This window comes from Bubalus kerabau, chromosome 1 (assembly GCF_029407905.1).
Source record: "Bubalus kerabau isolate K-KA32 ecotype Philippines breed swamp buffalo chromosome 1, PCC_UOA_SB_1v2, whole genome shotgun sequence".
NCBI classification, from domain to species: domain Eukaryota; kingdom Metazoa; phylum Chordata; class Mammalia; order Artiodactyla; family Bovidae; genus Bubalus; species Bubalus kerabau.
Window position 1 is genome coordinate 131,232,710 of NC_073624.1, and position 24,557 is coordinate 131,257,266.

A 24,557-nucleotide genomic window follows, 5' to 3' on the forward strand; every position below is an offset into this window, starting at 1 on the left:
ACCACCAATGTAAACATTAACAGACAAACATTTCAGAATGTAATGAGGTTCTAAATATCACCTTAGTTGCCTGACTAATCTTACAAGGGGAAAAAAATGACCAGAAAATAAACTGATGTCATAACTAACCACTGTATTTTAAATATAAAGAAATGTTCTTGCCCGTTATGTAATTACTCACTAGAGTATTATTCAAGAGTTCTATTTTCTTTACAGAATACTTTCAAAGAACACAAAGGAGAGAAAAAGAAATTGACGCAGGAGAAAAAAGCAAACTGATATACCCCCAAATTACTACTGACATTAAATTATGTAAGACAAAGAGCTAGGCCAGTTTAATTTTTATTTTACTAGTGTTTGTTTATTTAAATAAAGGAGGTAATAATCATGGATTAAGATCTCTGATTCCCTATAAAATACCAAGAATAAAGACTTGAGTAAAATAAAGAGAATTAAGATCAGAACTACAAAAAAAGCTGTCACTGAATCTGTTTATTCTATATGAACTTAAAACTTTTTATGTAGTATATTTAATATTTATTAAAAAGAGATTGCAACATATTTACGTTAGGCATAAGTAAATAGTCCAAGAAGATAGAATATGGGAAAATTAGTTGAAATTTAAATATCTTGCATAAAAATATGAAATTATGGGGAGGTGGCAAAGAGCAGAAAACTGTAGCTTAAAAAAAAAAGAGACCATAAAACATGTCTCAATTTCTCCTCAGGGCACCATACCAAGTAGGATATTCATTCATCCTTCAAAATAACCTCTTTATGAGGTGGATGAACCTAGAACCTATTATACAGAGTGAAGTAAGTCACAAAGAGAAAGATAAATATCATATTCTAATGCATATATATGGAATCTAGAGAAATGGTTCTGAAGAATTTATTTACAGGGCAGCAATGGAGAAACAGACATAGAGAACAGACTTATGGACATGGGGAGAGGGGAGGAGAGGGTGAGATGTATGGACAGACTAACATGGAAACTTACATTACCATATGTAAAACAGACAACCAATGGGAATTTGTTGTATGGCTCAGGAAACTCAAAACAGGGGCTCTGTATCAACCTAGAGGGGTGGGGTGGGGAGGGAGACGGGAGGGAGGTTCAAAAGTGAGGGGATATAGGTATACCTATGGCTGATTTATGATGAGGTTTGACAGACGACAATACAATTCTATAAAGCAAATATACTTCAATTTAAAAATAAATATATAAATAATAACCTCTTTAAAGAAAACAGGAATTTAAAAAACTAAGTCAAATATAAATTTTCTGGTTTTAAGATGCTTTCCTCCTCCTCTCAAACATTCCCAAATAAATGAACATGCTTTCATCCCTCAGCCATAGTGGTCATCCTGTCCCAGTGGCTCTCCAGTACTCCTGATTCTGCTTTAAATACCACAAAGGAAATCAAGATATTAGAATGCATGTTCCAATGCAGACTCTCAACTGTGAATGAAGAACACTATTAACAGCTATTCAGGGCAACAGGTATTCCAAGAAACCCCTTCATTGCTAAATACCTAGATTTTCCCCCAAGGACAGCAGGCCCACTGCTGTCAGCTGTCATGTTTTGTGATGATACAGCTTGAAAACTAGTAAAGAAATTGAAGCTAAGCATTTGGCCTATGAACAAAATGACTTGCAACTTTAATTCAAGCATCAGAGTTTTATAAGAATGTCTGAGGAAAACCAGGTACTCTAGACTATTGATAAAAACTGCACCGCCTACATGCATGCATGCTAAGTCACTTCAGTCATGTCCGACTCATTGCAGCCCTATGGACTGCAGCCCGCCAAGTTCCTCTGTCCATGGTATCCTGCAGGCAAGAATACTGGAGTCGGTTGCCACTTCCTGCTCCAGTACTGCCTATAATTGGACTTTAAATTTAGAAATTACGAACTGAAGAGAGCAACTGGCCCAAAAGGAAATACAGCTTGCAAGAGCACAAGGAAACGAAAATTACTAAATACTTTCATTAAACAACAAATATTAAAAAACCAAGAAAAACAAATACTGAAACAAACATGAACAAACACTGAATACAAAAATGAAGACTGAACCCATTGGTGATTAGACCATACTTTTTCAACTCAGTTATCAATAAACTGTTTGTAATTAATGTGTGGAGCCTAGATAAGTATCTCATCTGATACTTCAAGTACTAAGGAAAATATTTTCAAAGAATATACTGACTTGGGAAAATCTGTTGGTATCATCTAACATTCAACTAATGGAATAAACATGAAAGAACAGAGCATGGGCAGCTCATTTAAATTCTAGCAGTTGGCTCCCTGACCTCCACAAAATGAAGCAAAGTAGAACGGATGATCCCCAAATTAAAAACTCGAACGAAACCCCAGACTAGAAGTCTGCACAAGGGCTTGTTCCCTGGACAAATATTTGTTAGGTACCTGTCAAGTGACAGGCTCTGCACTAGGCGCTAGGCAATGAATGCACCACAGCATCTTCTCAAGGAGCTTACAATTTAACAGAGAGGACAACAGTAGTCAGCCATTCATGGCAACAATACAAATCTTCGGAACCCTTCCCAAAAAAGCAGCTACATGATATTTGAAATTTTAATGTGTTGAATTAAAATACTTATACAAAGCTAAAAGGAACCATTCAGAGACCATAGCATACTTGCTCTCACCAGAGAAAAAGAAAGAGTTCTAAAAAGAAAACGTTTTGATTTTTGTTTGGATGTGCTGGCAAATCATCTAAGAAATCATTTAGCAACAATAAAAATGGAAAAGAGCATTCGTCAACTAGACATAAGATACCAAAATGGTTACTGTGCCCACAATAATTCAGATTTTGGCTCTGTTTAAACCCAACTAAACCACTTTCAAAGAAATATTATCAGTCATGTGTTTACATATACCCACACAATAATTACATTATGCACAAATAACTTCAAAAGCAAAACTGAACTGACAAAATATTTTAAAACTCATTATTTAAAATATACATACAGATTGTAAAAGATAAAAATCTAGTAACCAACCATTAATGTAAGTGAGATATTAAAATCATTTGTACTTTTTCTGTAAAGGAGAGACCCATTTAGCAATTGCTGAACAATTATGTATTTTGTATCTTGCCTACCTCTATGCAAAAAAGATAACATACATCATAAAACTAACTTAGCTTTAAAAACCTCACATCTGAGATGAAAATTTAGGCCCTCTTAGCACAGAAAGGAATTTCCCCACTTAAACTGGGTAAGAAAATATGTGGGAAAATATGTAGTTATCAATTACAAACTTTATAAGCAATTTAACCAGGTTACCTACTTTATGAATTTTCTGTAATAATTTTGATTTAGACATTTATTTTTAATGTGAGAAAATACCTAAAGCAAAATTTATAAAGAGATCTACTGAGTACTGTTTAATGCCTTTAGTCATGAACTTAAAACAGGGCTTCCCTGATGGTACAGTGACTAATAATCCACCTTGCAATGCAGGGACATGGGTTTGATCCCTGGTCCGGGAAGATCCCACATGCTACAGAGCAACTAAGCCTGTACACCACAACTACTAAGTCTGGGCTCCGGAGCCCGAGTGATGCAACTACTGAGCCCATGAGCCCTGGAGCCTGTGCTCTGCAACGTGAGAAGCCTGTGCCCCACAACTAGAGTAGACCCTGCTGACCACAGCTAGAGAGAGCCCGTGCACACCAGTGAAGAGCCTGTGCAGCCGAAAAAATTTAAAAATAAACTTCAAAAGATAAAACAAAACAAAAATAAAAGCACAGTATTGAAAAAATAAAATTCTAAGCATGCTCTTAACATTTCATATTTCCACCCCAGGTTACACTGTTCAAGTCACACCAAAAAAAGCAGGAATGGTTTCATCATAATAGAGAAAAGCAGAATGATAGAAACACTAATATTATCGCATCATCATATTAAAGACATAAACAGTATAAGAGAATGGCATTACAATACTATAGATCTGTTTTCCTAGAAAATCTAACTGTGTAAAATGAAACAAAGGTCTTCAGGCAGAGGTGGAATATAATGTTAACAACATATCACAGGACATTGTACCAGGACTACAAAGATCACTGTAAATGGTTAACAACTCTGGCACTCACTGTATGTTGTGATGCAACTGCTGACTTCTAAAGAATCCCTAAAGTTTGTTTTATGAATATTTGATAAGTTTAGGGGGTTAGTATTTTTGTGCACATTTAGACAAACATACTGATGTACCTGCCAATCTATAAAGCTATGAAATGGGACAGGTCCAAGTTTATGCTTTACAGTAAATGTACCTATCAATCTATAATAAATACTGATGGAATAGGTCCAGTTAAATAAGCATTCCGAGAGAGAGAAAAGCCATTTGAGTGCAAAAATACCTGAGTTCATTCATCTTTTTCACAAAGGAAATGTTTCTTTTCACTTGTGCTGAAAAGCTAACCAACTCAAAAAGTCATTTTTATAAAGAGAAATTATATTTATGTTCACTTTACTCACTGCTTATAAGCTTTCATTTAAATTTCTCTACATGAAGGACTGTCTAATATAAAGCATTTTACATGGTGCAAAACAATTTTTCACATGAGCAGTAACATACAGCCCTTGACTTCCATAGTAGTTTTCCATTTTAATGCTTTGGATCATAAATGTAAGTGAACAGGCTAGGACAGAAGGGTTTATAGAGACAAGAGTTTGGAGATGGCAGTGAGGTGTGAAATGAAGAAGAGCACACGAGAGGAGGTGTGCACAAAGAGGGTAAGGGGGCTTAGAGAGAGATATGGGCCATGTTCCCCTTCTCTCCTTAAAACAGACTGACAGATATTTACTTGGAGACCACTGTCAAATGGCCTTCATTTACAGTTCTTTAACTTAACATGGAGTGGAAGAAGTCACAGGAGTGGAAGAAAAGTCACAGGATTGGGCACGTCCAGTCCATTCAAGCCTCTAACTCTCAACCCCATTTTATCTGCAAATTAAGAGATGGGCTCTGTGTATGACCCAAAGAGGTCATTAAAAAAGTTGAATACTACATCAAAGATAAAAATTAACTCAAGATGGACCAAAATGCTAAACATTAAAGCTAAAACTATAAAACTCTCATAACAAAATGGGGACATTTTTGTAACACTGAATTTGGCAATGTTTTCTAGGATACAAACCAAAAGCATGAGCAACACAGAAAAAAAATAGAAAAATTGGACTTTATCAAAATTAAAAACTTCTGTACAGCAAATGACAATACCAAGGGTGAAAAGACAATTCTGTGGGCTCACGAGAGAAAATATATGCAAATTACATGTCTGATAAGGGATTAGTATACAGAATACATAAAGAACTCTGACAACTCTTTAACATCAACAAAAAAACAACCAGTTCAAAAATGGGCAAAAAAAATTTTTTTCTTTAAATTCAACATCAAAAAAGTGACTCAAATCAGAATTCGAAAAATAGAAATACAGTGTAAATTAAAGTGTATACTGGAAGAATAAAAGAAGAGAACAAGTAAAAGAGAAAACACATAAAGACAAGAAATAAGATAGAAAAGATATAATAACTGAGAAGTGGTTTCTTAATTTTGAGAAAGGCAGAAAAGAAAAATAAGAAAAGTAACTGCAGCTGCTGCAGTTGGAACTCATGTAAAAAGTATCACAGAAACTGATCAACTGGGTCAGTCACACAGGTAAGACAAGTAAGAAGTTAAGAAATAAGGCTGAACAGTTGACAGTTCTGGAGGTGCAGGGTGGCATGAGCCTTACTGGGTTGGGTTTACATAAAAACAATAGAAAAAGTGGATAACAAGTGTAAATAACTCAAATCATTTTTGCCGGATGGAAATGGAGCAAAGAAACACCACAGTAGAAAACGCAGGGGTAAGTTCAAAGGAGTGATCTTTGAGATGAAAGAAGTAACTGCAGGTCTATATACGGATGGGAATGGTTTAGAACAGAACAAGAAACTGAAAATATACAGAAAAAAGAGGAGAATTTCTGGGCCCATAACTCTGATTTTGCCAGAAGGTATGTCAGTTAGAAGATGGGTTTTAGATAGTAGTATGCTTGTTCACCTAAAGTGAAAGATGAGAAGGCATAAAATATGGCAGCATAAAATATAGGTAAGAAGGTCATGTAGTGGAATTCTGTAGAAATTTTCTTCTTTCAATTTTTCAATGAGGTCACCAGCTCAAAGTGGGGATGGAGAGAGTTGCTGGGGCTTTGAGGAGGGAAGAAATAACATTAAAAAAGAAAGATTTCTGTAACTATGTACAGTGATGGATGTGATCATTACATTTACTGCAGTGATCACTGAGTAATATATACAAATATCAAATTGTTATTATTGTACACCTGAATATAATATTACATGTTAATGATAGCAATAAAAATTACAGTAATAATTAAAGATTATGCCATTAAAAAATAAAAGTCTGAGAAAGTAGAGCACGGGGGGAGGACATACAGTGCCCACTTGAGGTTGAGTCATAAATTTAAAACAAGACCAGTCACTGTGGTTGCTGATCAACTGCACAGGTGCAGCAAGGAGGAGGAGGAGGAGTGTTAGATTTAATCGGATTCTTGCGGTTCTGTCAAGCAGGTGTTGCAAAGCAACAGAAGAGCAACAGAAGAATACAGGGGTATAAAAAAAATTATAAGAAATGACTGAAGAATGTAAGCAACATAAGGAGAAGTTGAGGGCATTAGAGGGTTGTAAATCCTGGTGGGGTACTTCCCTCACCTGGACAAATTCCTCGATAGGGAATATTTCTTTGTACCTTTAGTGCAAAGCGCAATATTAGCTCATAGATGTTGAACTTATGTTTGCCAAATAAAGAAACATGTTTGATAAACAGCGGGTGCATGCTCACAAAAATGTGGTTAAACCAACTGGTTTGTGAAAGCTTTTTACTCCACCTATTCCCTCCAAGGAAGTGCCAATTTGCTTAGAAAAATATGGTATTTTTAAAATGAAATACATTTTCATTTCAAATAATATATTCAAGAATAATTTACCATATTTTCAGTTTTCTGTGACATAATATGGACTAGAACTAACTTGTTATCTGAGTTACAGTTGAAACTTACAGTGTCTCTTATTTTTAGTTAGAGTATTCTTTAATATAGTTGGTAATCATCAACATAAAAAATAAATTCTCTAGTCAAATTCCCAAATCCATGGTTATAGAAAGTCAAGGTGGAAATGGAGAAAAATAAATCAGCACCAATACATGATAGAATATTGATGTATTTTAAATCCCATGCCAAGCAGTCTAGATAGTTCTAACATAGAAGGTTGTAAATATTACTGAACAAGGCTATTTGCTACTGAACAAAGATAAATCCAACATACTCAAAGTTATGGCCAATGAATTCCAAACTGTAACTTTATTTTCAAACATCAATCCTATGTTTTATGGCATGACCTAGAAACCTGAGAGTGAAAAGGATCAATTAGCTAATAATACTAAAAATATCTATAAAATATAAACATCACTGAGAAATTAAAACAAATATAACACAGAGCCTACTATTAGAATTACTGAAGTATGACTATAAGTTTTTTAATGTATGGAGATATATTGTTTAAAAGACGAAAAGAGAACACTACAATACAAAAAAGTGATCTTATCTTTCTTTTATGTATTTTCCTATTGAATGTGATTTTTGGATGTTTTTAAAATTCTGTAAACAAGCATGTGGTAAAATAGTAAATACTAGCACTGGACAACAGCCTTACATAGGATCATCATAGCTGAAAAATTCTGTAGCTATGTTTTACCATTTTGGGCTTCCCAGGTGGCGCTAGTGGTAAAGAACTTTGCTGCCAATGCAGGAGACTTGTAAGAGACTCAGGTTGGATCCCTGGGTCAGGAAGATCCCCTGGAAGAGGAAATGACAAGCCACTACAATATTCCTGCTTGGAGAATCCCATGGACAGAGAACCTGGCGGGCTACAGTCAGTCTGTGGGGTCACAAAGAGTCACACAACTCAAGTAACTTAGCACTGAAGCACAATGTGGTTAAGGATCAGAATTCTGGCTATTTCTCATAAATCTGATGTGAGCACTTTAAAATGTATTTTTTCTCATTGTAGTAGTTAAAAACAAATTGGCCCAAACACTATCTTATATTTAAAAAAAAAGTGACATTTTCAGTTATGAAATAGGGGTATAAATGAAAATTAACATAAAGGTTTATATAGAACTTCATAAAAAAAAATGTAGAAATCGTAAGAAAACAGTATTTTTCTAACTAAGATAGACATTATTTTTCTTAAGAAAAATCTGCTTTCTGGAAAATGTTTCCTATCAAACAAAACTCAAACAGTTCCATACAAAATTTCCTAAATTGCTACTGTTAATGAATGACTGCCAGTGAAAATAAAACTATTTTCATGAAACTTCATGCATAAATCTTCACTTCTAATTGCACAACTCAAGTTTAAATTCAGAAATCAAGCTGGAGCTCTCCCAAGTAACAGGAAGACAGTTGTAGAGCTGATGAGGATTTGTTGAGGTCCTCATCAGATTAGCTTCAGATGTAAAGGAGCGGCAAAACTCACAATTTCTTGTTCATCAATAAGACAGACTCTTTGGGTATTTATTATTCCAGAGAGAAATGGAAATACTAGAACAGTGCCTATATAAAAATGACTGCTTAATCTACTGAAGTACAATTGTTTTCTCTGTGATGCTGGAGTCTGTAGAGATCCACTCTACAGGTCTTCATCAAGATGATAAGTTTTCTTCTTTTGAAAGTTCGTACCATACAAATGCATCAGTTGTCAGGAGTAGATGACATCCTTCTCATTAATTCAAGTTTGTCTTGTTGAACTAGGCCTCATTTTTCTTTTCTATGTTATTAAAAACTTGAATGCCTCAATTTAAAATCTTCCCTTACTCTACCCAACCCTCCAATCTACTTCAAAGCACAAGCACCAAACATTCTTTCTATCCTCTAAAATCCAAGTGCTCCTACGACAGGATTACTCTTTCCTTTATTTAATCTTTTCTTAACAAAACAAAGTTGTAACTTAACTGCAGAATAATTTCATGAATGTTTCAATTTTTATCTATGCCTCTTCTATTTGATGAGATAATTAACAGAAAATAATCAAGTCTGTGTTACAGCTGAACTTGGAGAATGCTTTAATTCTACCCACTGGTCACAGAATTAAAGCATTTTATAAAGACTTCTAGGAAAACTGCCTCATTATATAACCTAGCAGAATAACTAGAAGGAAAGAACTGGAAACAAACAAAAAAACATAAAAGATGATGTATCTCAGATTATCTATCTTGTGGGCCTTACATAGTAGTTTGAACCAACAGCCAAGAGGATAAATTACACAGGATGTTAAAAAGTGGTATCTGGAGAAGCTTATGTTTCATCAGAACAATACTGATAGGCATTCTTAAAATCCAAAACTTTGTTACTCTTTCTGGTTAGAAGTAATAAAGGAAAAAAAGTCCCCAAAAGAACTCCTACACATTTCCTTATGCCTTGAGTGCTGTTTTCTTCCAAGCTTCAGAATGGAACAGAACTGCACTATTCTCAAATTAGGAAAGGTAATCAGATTAGACATGCTTCCAAAGCTTCCTACTGCTGCAAAAAGACAACACAAATTGTACTTTTAAGAAACAGAGAGTGTATTTTTTTTTTTTAAGAAACAGACACTCTGGAGATGATGTTTTCTTAATCACATTCCAAACCACAGAATACAATGTAAACATAAATCATGAGAACTGTATTCCTCCTTGAAAACACTAGGCACACCATGACACCACCGCTGAAAACTTCCATGGCAACCTTTTCAAAAGCTACAACTCTTATCACAGGCTACTGCAAATATAGTATCAGACATTCCAAAATAAATAAGGTTTTTCTTAAAGATATCTAGATGCTCAGATCCCAAAACTAGCTTGCCAACTTTGGATAAAATTCAGATATTACCAAAGAAAACTTGTATAAGAAGAAAACTCAGTCCTGCTTTTCAGTTCCCTAGGTAAGTAGAGTTGGACCATGCGCCCTATTTCAGTCAAGCAGACTTGCTCACATTTCAATCATTGTTTCAAACATAAAAATTAATTTCTGAGGCTTCTGAACAAGATGTAATGCAAGAGCTGCTAATGAGGATATAAGGCCTTCCTGAAATAGCTAAAGCTTCCTAAGAAATCACAACTTTAAAATCCTGCCTACTAAAGGAAAGAAATGTGATGATTTAAGAAGAAAACAAGGAAGAGGTTACCGTGGAAAGGTAGATGAAAATGCAAGAGCCAGAAGCCTCAGAATTGGCCGGTAGACCTCAAGAAAGTTTTCTATCATTTTACCAACAATGTTGCCCCTATTAATCTACATGCATAATATTAAAATCAACTACACAGACTTTAGTTTTGTAGACACTAAGGATATCTTTGAAGTATTGAAAACAGTAAGTAGGAAGTCAATGAGAGAGGTATTTACAAGCCAAAACTCCATGTTTTTTATATGGTATACTATGACCTCAATTGGAATACTAATAAATCTATAATTCGTTAAATTTTAAAATAGAAAATTACTGTACAAGATTTTTTAGGTAGTAATCACTAGCTAAAACTCAAGTTACCTCACATTCCATCCGCAGTAATGCACCAAGTAAAGGACCTCTCCACCTTCGACATCAGAATCTTTAATACTAGCTTCATACATTTTTTGATTTTTCCCTCGTCCATACCGCACTTGGACTTTCATGCCTGGTGGATAGCACTCAAACTCCTCTTCCTCATTGCTGTCATCATCCTCTTCATCCTCTTCCTCCTCCTCCTCCTCCTCCTCCTCTACTTCTTCATCATCTTCCTCTTCCTCTTTATTCGTTTCATCTCTTGAAAGGTTTAAAAAACTGCAGTTAATAAAAGACACTTCATAAGCTTTTCAGTTCCAAACCACATAAATTGATAAAAATCGTGGCTGTGATTGTTCCGGGAACAGCAGGTTCCAAGCGTATGATATTCTCTGAGTTTCAATTTAATATTAAAAACTAAAACTGTATGAGATGACCATGGATGATTACAGAAAGATATATTCAGAGAAAATGAAAACTGAAAAGTAAGTGTATTAAAAGAAAATGTCCAAAAGGCAGAAGAACAGAAGTTGTGCTGAACAGCAAGAAACTAGCTAGTAAGGTCGACGCTAACATTTTCCTCATGTTTTATTGTAGAAGTTTTTTATAATTCAGTTAACAAAAACAAAAGTCATCGTAACTCATAGCCATTTCCTGACTAAAAAATATTTTTCATTCAAGTATTTCCAACCTCCAGATGTTTAAACAAGTTTTTACTAGCCAATGGCTAGTTTTAATAATTAAAATAATTTCAACCAGATTTTCTGAAGTTGTATTAAATGAAATATTATTTCACCTTTTATAGGAAGATCCTACTAAGTTCACATTAAAATCACATCAACTTTTTTCTTTCTATTCTTCTAAACTTCAACACAATTTCTGCTCTCTTTTCTCCATATTTACCAAAAGTCCTCTTCTACCAATTCTCTCAACTTTAAAGTTCTGAAGAAACAGGCATATGAGAGACCGGTTGCAAATATGAAACAAAGTCATTTGCATTCTAGAAGCAGCAATGCAACCATTCTGGTCTTCTCAATATCACATACTCTCTAAAACAATCATATTCATTTTATGTTGATCACAAATTTGTATTCAATAAATTGGAAGAAAATCTTAAATTATAAATTTTCCATGTACTAGATTTATTTTTTAAAAACTTCAATTATTTACTCTGCAGTATGTCTATCCTTATTACAACAGTTAGCTCTCAAAAAGAATCCATCACTTTATAGGTGACAAATGAATAAATGTTATAAAATAAAACCATAAGACAACTAAGTAACTAACCCTTAAAAGTTAATGGGTATAGTATGTTAAAAAAAAAAAATTCCTCCACTAATAATTTTAGTTTTATATTCTTATATGCAAACTTTTTTAGCAATAACATACTTTATCATTCCTAATTACACAATTATGTAGGCAACAAAAAATAAATTAGAAATAATGTCACAAGTAGAACTATAAGGCTTTTTTATTCTCCTACCCCTTTCCTTCTATACAGTGAGGCAGCAGGGATGAAGGGAAGCTTAATATACTTATGAAATTAAGTCTGAGTTCACAAAAGTACCAAATGAGTCAATTTCCTCTGAAATGCATCACAAAGTCTACAAAGATTCTTAAGAATTACTCCTATTTTAAAGACTTGTTTATAGTCAAATTGGTACTTAAAAATTAAATGAATCCAGCTGTCATCAGAGATAAAAAATATGAACTCTACTACTGAAAATCTATTAACATTTCTATAATGAAAAAATTGTAAGGCTGAAATATCTAAGAAACTATCAGATATTAACAACTTTAACTGACTTATATATGTAATAAACATATGTCAAATTAAAACAGTAAGGCTTTTTCTGAAAGAATACTACTTGTTTCATCAGAAGATTATATCGCTGCTCATCAGGGAGAAAAGAAAGCATATTCTGGTAGATACAACAAAGATGGATCATACACCAAAGAGATTTATCATGCATCTCAGAATCACTATACAAAACATAAAAGAGATATAAGATGATTAAAAGTTTAAAATGTTTTAAACGAAAACTAACTCTAAACTGTACATTACATTATTAAGCCAAAACTATATAGGACTGAGGGTTTCCCTGGCGGCTCAAGGGTAAAGAATCTACCTGCCAAGGCAGGAGACACAGATTCAATCCCTGGGTCGGGAAGGTCCCCTGGAGGAGGAAACGACAACCCATTCCAGTATTCTTGCCTGGAGAATCCCATGGACAGAGGAGCCTGGTGGGCTACAGTCCATGGGGTCGCAAAGAGTCAGACACGACTGAGCGATTGAGCACACACGCACACGTAGCACTGAACACAACCGGCAAACGTCAACAACAGCTAGTACAATCCTACTTTAAGTGGTAGCCAGGGCAATCTTTTATGTAATCTGGAAGAAACCTAATACTCTATATTAATTTTTAAAAGCAATCAAAAATTAAAAATTAGAATTTCTCATTTAATGTCAACCTCAGACACAAACCAAATGAGTCACTCAATAACACACTGAACTACAAAGAGGCAAACAACACAATTACTGGCTATCAGCCGAAGCAAATATTCTCCCCCTCCTTCTCTTCTCAGTGGCAAAATCAGAGGTAGATACATCAACCAGAACATAGAATGCCAAGATAGAGAGCCTTTCAAAGTATAAAATGTAGCCAGTATACTAAGTGGATGTATGTATTACACACAAACATAAATACAAAACACACACACATTACATGAGTTATCTTTTACATTTTGGGAAACCAAATGTATTCACGAGGACTTTTTCATCGGAACTCACAAATATCAAATTTCCCAAGTTTGACGTCACATTCCTTACTTACAATGGACCAAAATTAAGAACAAAATAATGACTATAGTTCATTAGTACCTACTACGGTCCAGGCACTGAACCAGACATTTTACATAAATTCAATTATTTAATCTTACACACCTGAACTACAAAGGAAGGACACCGAAAGTTCTTGTACCAGCTAATTACTCAGAGACAGTTTATATACTAGGTAAATATTTATATATTAATTCTTTACAATCACAAATCTTCTGTTGCACTGATCTAATAAAATCCAGAGATCAGTTTTGGATATTTCAAACCCATAAACCTTCTACAGCAGCCACATCAGGAAAATTTGTTTGTGGTATGATACATTTATAAATATCTGCAGTAAATAAAAAGCCATAGGAACTTTCCTGGTGGGCAACGCAGGTTCAATCCCTGGTCAGGGAACTGAGACCCCACATGCCGCGGGGCAACTCTGCCTGTGCGCCCCAACTGCTGAGCCCGAGCTCTGGAGCCCGTGCACTGCAGCTAGAGAGAAGCCTGGGTGCCACAACCAAGCCCTGACGCAGTCAGAAATAAAACTGACATTCTTAAAAAAGTGTATAAAAATGTTAAAAATTTAATAAATAAATACATAAGCCATATAACTGAAGAATTCAAAAAATCTACAAAATATAGTTTATACCATAAAATAAGCTGAAGTACCAACGTGAAAAATTAAGATAATTATTAATCACAAAGAGAAAATATAGGCTTATTACAGGGCTTTCCACACGGTAAATGCTCCAGAAATAGATGCATATTTGTAAATCAGATTTTTAGGCAAAAAGCTGAATCCTTACTAAATTTCTTAATAGCTGATGTAGTCTTCAAGTAGCAGCAAGAGTACTTCAAATATACATTTAACACACACAGAAACATAACTAAGTATCATAAACAAACAAACTATATTCATCTAAAGCCAGTTTTATTTTTCCATGTTTATTTGCATGTTGTGGTCAAACTTTTAGAAGAACACTAAAATGGCTCAGTCAGTAAACAATATGCCTGCAATGCATACTGCAGGAGACAGGAGCTCAATCCCTGGGTTGGGAAGATCCCCTGGAGGAGGAAATGGCAACCCACTCCAGTATTCCTGCCTGGAGAATCCCATGGACAGAGGAGCCTGGCGGGCTACAGCCATGGGGTCATAAGAGTCAGACACAACTTAGTGACTAAACCACCAACCACCACCAAAATGAGCAAGAGATTTTAAGCAAAAAGATACTAAGTTTCTTAAAAGTAGAAATAATTTCCAGTATCACTAAGGAGTACTTGAAATACACATTTGTACACAGAGAGACATATATATTACGAAGTGTAATAAACACATTTTACTATAGTCATCTAAGCATTGTTTTTTCTTCTTCCTTGCTTGTCTGCATGCTGTGGCCAAATTTTAGAAAATACGTAAATGATCAAAAAAATATATAGTTGTACTTATTTAAAAGAATCACTAACAATGGGGATGTTTAGCTTTTTTTTTAAGCCTCAGAAACAAGAAGAAATGCCAAAAATCACCTATAAAATGCAGGGTCCACTGTCAGTATAGGTATTCTTGATACACTGCTAAATAATTCTCAAACTGACCAAACCAAGTAAATGCTATCACATAAAATGCAATATAACAATTTTGACTTTTTATAAACTAAGTACTAGCACTTTTCCATTCTTATTGTTTGCTTAAAAAATGATTACAACTCTCAAAATCTATACCCAACATACCATCTACAAAACACTGGAGAAAGACATCTTCCCAAATTTGTATTATATAGTTATGAAGCAGAGGCTAATGCAGTAAGAACTGTTTTTCTCTAGCTCAAGATTTCATAAATTTCCATGATGAGAGCAAGAATAATGGATCAGATATATGATCTTTTTCTACAAATTTGCATTAGTAGGGTCTCTGAAGGAGGCAAATGCTATCTGCATAATAAATACAAATTAAAATCACTCAATTATTTATTTTGTCAATCACATTTAGATTCATAAAAACACACAAAGAGCAAATTACAAGAATTCATTCAGCTATAAAACGCATCTTAACCAAAAACAGATTTCTTACCCAGATTTTGCTTTTTCTTCTTCAGCTTCTACCTTTATGCTGAGGGATTCATCTGCTCCAGTTGTATCATCATCTTTATCTTCCAGATTTTCCTTTTCTTCTGTTTTTTTCATGTTAACTTCTTTTTCCTGTTCAGATTGTGTAGGCATAGATTCTAATAAATTCTTTTTACTCCCCTAGAAAAAGATCAGAGGAACTAAACCAACAAAAGTAAAAATCTGTCAACCTAATTCCATTATCTAATTACTAGCACAGGAGGTACCAAACAGTACAAACACTGAGAAAGTTATTTTAACATTCTTCTGCCATCCCTAAAATAATGGCAAAAATAGCTAACGGCTATTTCAAACACAAAAATAGCACGTAATAAAGAAAATGAATGAACAATAAAATTTGTAAGATAAATTAAATAAGGAATCTTTAGAGAGGATGGAGAAAATGTATCAGAGAAAACAAAGGACTATAAACAGTATCCTATTTACCTGAGAGGGCTGAGTATTTTCCTTTCTTTCAACACCCTCTTCAAGAGGCTTTTCTTCTTTTGGTATTATATTTGCTTCCTCTTCAATCTTTATTTCTTTAATTTCTGGTTCATTTTCTTCCTTAACTTTTATTTCTTTTACATTTTCACACTCCTTACAAGGCTTGTTAACAACTTTCTCTGGCAGTGCCATCTGAAATTCAATATTGGCCGACCTACAGTACTCCTCAAAACCATATAAGTATCTGGAAACATGAAAAGAAGTTATATTTGGGAAAACATTTCGAAATGTTATTGTAGAGTTGTGGTTTTTAAAATATGTGTTCACTTCTTCTAAGTTCTCAGATATTGAGCTACCTTAACATTCTAGCTTATTTTAATTCAGTTCTTTATAATCTTTTTACTCAAATAGAAACATTTTTCAAAGAAAAAAACTTCATTAAAAAAAAATACTAAAAGTGAAAAGAAAGTCATAATCTTAAATGTAGTAACTGTAGTAATAGTAGCTAGTAATAGCACCTATTTATATGTCAGGTACTGGACCCCTGAGTATATGTAAAATTTCACTAGCTGATCAGACTAATCATTACTATGAGACAAACAGTATTATCTCATTTTATAAACAAGAAAATCAAGGTCTGAAAGAACAAATAAGTGGCCCAAGGGCATAAACAACAAATAACTGGCAGAACCAGGATTCGAACCTGGGTTTATGTGACTTTAAAACTTTGGCATTTTAACTTCTACACAATACTTTCCAAATTTGCCTGAGCACAAAAACTTTCTTCACAGATTATCTCACAGATCTAATATTCATGGAAATCAGTCCTGAATATTCACTGGAAGGACTGATGCTGAAGCTGAAACGCCAATACTTTGGCCACCTGATGCAAAGAACTGATGCATGTGACAAGACCCCAATACTATGGCCACCTGATGCAAAGAACTGATTCATGGGAAAAGACCCCAATACTTTGGCCACCTGATGCAAAGAACTGATTCATGTGAAAAGACCTCGATGCTGGGAAAGACTGAAGGCGGGAGAAGAAGGGAACGACAGAGGAGGAGATGGTGGATGGCATCATCAACTCAATGGACATGAGTTTGAGTAAACTCCTGGAGTTGGTGATGGACAGGGAGGCCTGGCGTGCTGTAGTCCATGGGGTCGCAAAGAGTTGTATGCGACTGAACTGAACTGAATATTCATGGGCTACACTCTAGAAAACGCTATTATAGAGTGATTACTCTAGTAAACCTTCCTCAAAATTACTAGCCTTAGTTATATGGTAAATTTCATCCTGCTTTCTAGGTAAAATACTGTTGAATATAGCTATATCCAGTGCATGGACTTACTTTTTATAAGCACATTTAACATTGTATCCTGCAGCTGAATTTAAGACAGGGATTCCAAGATCTTGGTAGACTTGTTTCCAAACAGCCCCGCTTTCAATCTAAAAGAGTAAAATGAAAATTCAAAAATCAAAAGGTGGGGAATATGAAAAAATTTTGATAAATACCAAATGTGTATGTTTGTGTGTGTGTGTATATATTATGTAGTTCTGTATTTGTTGTTTCTAGTCTCAAGGAATGAAAAATACCAATTTTGATAAATTCTAAATAAAATAGTCTGGTTTACAGCAATGTTTTTAAGTTAAGCTTTAGTATTCTAACAAATCTCAGAGAATTATAAATGCTGAAATCCTAGATCATTTGACGTTTTACCTTTTTGGCCATGCCTCAAGGCATGCAGGATTCCAGTTCCCTGACCAGGGATCAACCTTGCTTCCCCTACAGGGGAAGTTCAGAGTCTTAACCATTAGATAGCCAGGGAAGTCCCCGTTCGACATTTAAATAAACCCTGCTATGGTAAATAAGAAAACATCTACATTCCTGAATCAAAATCTAAATGAAATGACAGATTAAAAAAAATTTCAATGAAGTATGATTTCTATAAGCTAATAATAAAGTTGTTTCATGAATCCTAGTAACACAATGTACCTTTCCTCCCCCCAGAATAGTCTTAACTAGATGAGTACCATACATCATGGCAACTTTAAGATAATTTCCTCAGTTCAACAAAGACTTTTTAAATATATGCACACATATATATGCAAATAATGTTTTCTATATATGTAAGGCACAGTGGTAGAGATCAAGGATATAAAGAATACGAAGACAGATCCCTGCTCTTACCGATCTTACAGTCTAATAGAAGAGAGACACAGAAAGAATTTCCACTAACATGGCTGTGTTATGACTCAGATAGCTTATGAAAGTTTGACAAACTTAATAGTAAACTGGAAAGCTCATTTTTAAAAATCTTCAAATTTAAATTTGGTCTGAGGAAGCTAGCTATTTCTAACTTGTACTCTCCATTTTCTTTTCCTTTTATTCTTAAGTTTTTGTATGAAGAACATGTTTCACTTTTGATCGTAATACTTACATTATCAAATCCTCCAAGTTTGTGTACAAGCCTGAATAACTTAAAGAGATTCAAATTTCGATATCCAAGCACAGGTCGTTTGTTAATAGGTGTGCCTATTAAAGAAAACACGGATATATCAGAACCATGCTTCGTATTTATTTAAATTTTGAAAAGATTCAAACATTACCATCAAATATACACAGTGCAATCTGTGTCTATATGAGAGAAACATCCCTGGTTAATCAAAAATATATCTACTTAAATCCGTTTTAATCAAAACCTTTTTTCCTATAGCAGATTTTTGAAACTTTATTTATATTTTATTCCACTTTCATTTCCCTGATAAGCAAAAGAATAAACAGTAAATGAAGCAAAATAAAATACCAACAAAAAATTTTAAAACATCTGGGTAACAATGTTTGGTAGAACTGAAAACAGTGTTGAGATAATTGATGGGCAACTGCTTCATAATGGGAATTACCTTTTATTGTCTTTGTATTTTACTAACTTCCTACTATTCTACAAAGTAAGTAACTCTAGAGTAAAGTTATAGTGTTGTTTATTCTAGGATGTAAAAAAGCAGAAGGATACTGAAACTATCAGACTGTTAGAATGTGATTAAGAGAAAATAACAGGATAGAGATACACAACCTATTGCCCTTTCCAAAAAATATATGACGGGGATAATCATACTCTTCATTTTTTTCTAATACTAGATTTTATTCATTTTCTTCACTTTTTAAATTAGCTTATATAAAAAAAGCTTAAGAAATAGCCTGCCTTCTTAGGCCAAGCCTCCATGCACACAAATAAACACATAAATCAAGGACATTTTATACTGAAGAATAAAAAGATAGCTACATTGTAGTAGCCACTATAATTTATGAGAGCAAAAAGAAGACCAAGCCTACAGCTACTCATCAACAATACAAAACCGGATTAAAAACACATGAATTCACAGAGCACGGTAGCCCTTCTAAGTATCATTCATTCATTTTGTCTTTTTCTTCAAGTCAGAAAGCTTTGAGCCTCTGCCCTCTACCTTGCTAGCATCTTTACAGGAAAGGAGAAACTACACTCATAACAGCAGATAAGAAATAAAAAGGGCCACAGTTACTAGACGACCAGGTCATCACTCCAAGTTAAAAGTTAGTGTTAATTACCCATGCTTATACTTCTTGAACCACAAAGGCAGATTCAAAAAGTTAAGACAAGGCTCACCTTGAGACTTGGTCACCTTTCTCTACAGATGGTTTAATTTTGTTCTTCGTTTTATGTAGCTAAGTCATAAGAAGACTTACTGCCCATCTTAGGATGATGCCGTGTCTGTCTGCGTGTCTCTCTCACTCACATACACAAACACATACATCTTGGGGCTGGCAGTGATTTTAGAGAAGAGGCTTTTCTACAGGCATACATGGAGGCTCAAATAAAAAGACACTATGATTCCCATTCTGTTACTGTTTTCTAATGTAAAGGTTCTTTGGGGTCCCCCAAAGAAGTGGTGGGAAAGACAGGACAAAATACAGTTATTTATGGGTCCATGGCCATAACATCCATCAAAATACTGTCAAATCCCACATTCTACTTACTTCGTGACAGACATTACACGAGGGTGCTGGTGATACTGGTAATCAAAATGATAGCCATGACTGCCAGTGACATGCAGCTTAATCAACAGAATTCTTATTTTTAAGACAGTATCTGATATCTACATTAATAATCAATCAAAGGAAAAACACTCACCTCTATCTTCCATAAATTTGTATAACTGCTGAAGAAAGTTCTCCCTTTCCTCTGGAAATGGTTCTATTTCTTCCTAATTTTAGTCACAGAAGAATAAAATATTATTTTCCTCAGTTAAGCATTTTAATAACACAAGCAGATTTCTTACCAACAGCAAAGACTAATACTCACTAGAATATTTCAAAGGCTTTTTACAAAAAAAAAAAAAAAATTACTTAACACTAAGCTATTCAAAACCAGAAAGTCTAGACATGTTATGCTTTACAGAGAACTATGTCCTAAAAGGTTATCTCAATAGTGACAATCCCAAATGTAAATGCTCATATAAGAAATGAGACCAACAAGATGGTTCGTGAACTTTTTACCACATCAGAGATCTAGTCTTTAAATCACGGTCACAGGCTCAAGAAGACCTACTCTCACTTATATTAATTTGGGTCAGGGCTTAACATTGAAACAGACTCTACTCTTGCTCCTCCAGGAACTAAACAAGTGAGGGCCCCATCAGCTGCAACTAAAATGATCCTTCATTATATTCGGCCCCACAGTATAGTACTTCAAGCTTATAAAATCAGTAAAGTGGGGAACAAACTTGATCTACAATACCTGAAGATTCAGACTTAGGGAAATCTTCAAGTAATAAAATAGTTCCCCGATTTATCAATTACAAGGGAGGGACTAGCTTCTTGCTGCTGTGGCCAGGGGCTGTGGCAGTAGGGAGCTGGTCCTGAAGCAACCTGCAAGGAGCAGGGTAGTAGGTGAGATGGAGGAACTCATCAATTCAGTGACCATCAACAAACATTTAATGAGCACCAGTGAGTGTAGGCACTGTGCAAGGTGCTGAGTCAAAAGAGAAACAAGCGATGGTGACTGCCATTACAGAGCATGATCAGGGTAACTGCAGAGGAAGGGATTCAAAATACACACTGAGGCTTTACAGTTACTCAAGTATTACGATTGGTAAAAGTCAGGAGAATACTTTTCAACTGATAGCCTAAATATATCATTCTAATTTTAAAAATCATGTGTCTAAAACCACTGCTGGCGTGAGACTGGCCTCTATCTTAAAAGCGAGCAGAAAAAAGGAAGTTAAAGACAACAAAAACTTGTATCGATCACCTATGCTTGCTAATAATTGGGCAGAGAAGAATAAATGACAATTATTAGTTTGCTTATGATAAAATTTGTTTTTTCTCAACCTAAATATGATCCACATGCACTGCATTTTGGTAAGGTGGTCAGATGTAAGTCTAAGGAATACTGTTTTCTAGGTATTTTCTTAAATGCCCCCATGGTACAATATGTGACTTTCATAAACCACCAAATTTATTCCTACTGCAAAAAATGTTAAGTGAAGTCTATATTTAACTTTAAAAAAAACTATTTAAACTGGAAACCACATTTGCTTAACATAAATCTAAGTAACACAAGTTTTGGTAACTAATATTTACTGATCATCTGTTCCATGTTACACACTATGACAGACACTATGAGTACAAGTAAGATGGACTCCTGACCCTTGAGGAGCCTATTGATTAGTAGGGCAAAAAACAAACAGAAAATAAATACATGCACATATGTAATGCATGTATATATGTAGGTAAAAATTTCTACAAGGAGTGGTTATCTGTTTAGACTATCAAATGGAGTGATTAACTTTTCTTGCAGAAGGTGATGGTTCTCTCCTTTACAGGGAAAACAGGTTAGTAAGGTTTAAAAAACTCAACAGGAGTGTGTCATGCTGACAAAGGGCAGGGTGGGGAAGGGCACCGTGGACAAAGGTATTGGTTTGTACAGAAGTGAGGAGAAACAAAGGTTTGTAATTTGATGTTGCTACAACCTAGTTCAAAGGAGGAGGGTAGGGAATTCCCTGGAGGGCCAATGTTAGAAATTTACACTTTTACTGCCAAGGGCCCGGGTTCAACACCTGGTTGGGGAACTAAGATCTGGAAAGCCATGTGGTACCACCAAAAACAAACAAACAAAAAAATAAAAGTAGGAGAATATACCAGAAGAAGTGACGGAAAAAACGAGAGCACAGGTTAGGCTATAAAGGGAGGTTCTGAAAGTAAAGCCTGACTTCCAGAGTAATAAGTCATTCAGACTGTAGCCCACCAGTCCAAGGAATTTTCAGGCAAGAATACAAGAGTGGGTGGCCATTTCCTAATCCAAGGGGATCTTCCTGACCCAGGGATTGAACCTGCATCTCTTGTGTCTCCTGCACTGCAGGCAGATTCTTTACCACTGCGCCACCTGAGAAGCCTTAAGCAAGGGACTGATGGCTTATTTTTAACATTTTAAATAGAAAGCAATGGGGAAGACCGACGCCAGGGAAACTTTAGATCACTATATTATAAAACCTAAACTTTAACATGTTCCTACTTCATCAATAGTTGTTTATTACAGTTACATGGCAAAATTTCATAACTTACCTAAAATAGTACATATTGACATGAACTTATCTTTGTTTCCTAAAAACGTTAAATACAATGATCAAGTATTGCAGCTACCATTATCTGCATCACTGTTCCCCCACTTATTTTCATAAAGCCATTCAGCAGACCAGCAAGGAGCACAGTGGTGCACTGTCACTGGCGGTATTATGGGCGATTCTGTCAGTACTTGTCATCGATGGACCTAAAGTACCAGCTACAATAAAGTCTAAATTTAGCTCCTTGATCCGTATAAATTCACAGATGTCTTATTTTGAATTAGATAAAATCTAATACAAAAATCTTTGTATTGATTCTTTGAATCAAAGATATTAATCTTTACTTTTATACTGATTATTCCTTTAACATTAGATAAAAGACACATTTTATTCTTTATGAGATACTGTAATAAAATATGCAGATGTAAACACAGTATGAGGTCACAACTGTCCACGTGATGTTAAACAGCATATGAAAGTAGAGTTGTGCTGTGTTAAGAAACATTTTTTCCCTTTTTTTAACTGAACTATAGATGACACACAATACTGTATAATTTCAGGTGTATGACATACTGATTTGACATTTAAATACACTATGGACTGAAGATTAAGAAATATTTTTGAGGTTACAGGGATTACTATACTTAATATTTTTAATTTCACAAAACCATATTTCTATTTTAAGGTTAAGTAAGCAAGTTAAGTAAGCCAACTATTTGATTATGATGAATACACAAGAACAACTGTATTATAAAACACTTCTAATACTAAAAATACTTAAGTGATTAATGACTTCATGCCAAATCCCAAGGGGAACTCAACTGTTTTTCATTGTAAAAGGCAATAAGTCTTTTTACTCACCTCTTCTTCGCTGCTGTTATCCTCCTTTTCTTTTTCATCATCTTCCTCCTCCTCTTCTTCCTCTGCTTCACTGCTAGAACTATCTTCTTTCAATTCAGTCTTCCAGTTAGCAGGAATAGTTCTACTTTTGTGAAATTCAAGTGCCTGATCAAAGGCTGGAAAGAGGTAACAAACTATCAACTGGAGAAATTAAGACAACCGATTTGTCTAAAAATATTAACAGGATAAAGACATAAAAACTACTGTGCTGCCACCACTGACATTTATGAAGTGGCTGCTATGGGCTAGGCGCTGTGCTAACTGCTTTTCCATGTAGCAGCCCATTAATCTTACCAGTCTTAGGCATTAGGTATCTATTTTATAGATGGCAAAACTTAGGTGACGTAGGTTCAAACAAAGACAAGAAAAAGGGGCAGATATATTCTTTTTTTTTTTTTTTAGATATATTCTTTTAAAACAAAAATTAAGAGTGTCTAGTCAGACACGACTGAGCGACTTCACTTTCACTTTTCACTTTCATGCATTGGAGAAGGGAATGGCAACCCACTCCAGTGTTCTTGCCTGGAGAATCCCAGGGACAGGGAAGCCGGGTAGGCTGCAGTCCATGGGGTCGCACAGAGTCGGACACGACTGAAGCGACTTAGCAGCAGCAGCAGCAGCAGCAATGATTAATTTAACTAGATAAATAACTAGAAATAGTTATTCTCACTTTACAATACAGAGAAATAAATTCTCTACCATAAATCTTGATGATTTTTAACCAGTCTATATAGTGTATTATCTGATTTGGTGAACATGGGCAAAGAAAAAAATAAAGTTATTTGCAGTGCCAAAAATCAAGTAAGAGATGTAATTACAGCATATTCCCCAATAAAATATAACTACTATTACAAGAAATGACAAAAATTAAGACTACTTTGACTCCTGTGTTTACCATCCTCAGGAACTGATAATTTTATTTACTAGGCCAGACTACAGTGATAGCTGATGATCTTGTTCTTGATCTTTTTTAGATTACTATACCAATTATAAGCTAAAAAAAAAAGTAGAGAATACTATGATAACAAAAGACACATTGGTTCACAAAAAGCAGAAGTCGCATAGGACCAAACGTAA

The 24,557-nt window shown here is 34.7% G+C and overlaps 1 protein-coding gene across 6 annotated transcripts in view; it reads right to left on the bottom strand.

The window, feature by feature from the left end:
- The window catches only part of ARID4B (AT-rich interaction domain 4B), a 137,713-nt gene that overhangs the window by 27,973 nt on the left and 85,183 nt on the right, over positions 1–24,557 (bottom strand). For 4 of the 6 annotated variants that reach the window (XM_055588624.1, XM_055588618.1, XM_055588608.1 and 1 more), the window contains exons 11-17: positions 23,442–23,596; positions 20,150–20,222; positions 18,422–18,516; positions 17,332–17,429; positions 15,980–16,223; positions 15,498–15,673; positions 10,606–10,860 (exon numbers count right to left, since the gene is read on the bottom strand). In XM_055588624.1, the coding sequence (XP_055444599.1) occupies positions 10,606–10,860; positions 15,498–15,673; positions 15,980–16,223; positions 17,332–17,429; positions 18,422–18,516; positions 20,150–20,222; positions 23,442–23,596 (1,096 nt within the window). The remainder of the gene's footprint in view (positions 1–10,605; positions 10,861–15,497; positions 15,674–15,979; positions 16,224–17,331; positions 17,430–18,421; positions 18,517–20,149; positions 20,223–23,441; positions 23,597–24,557) is intronic. The other 2 variants (XM_055588625.1, XM_055588633.1) reach the window with 2 other exon arrangements.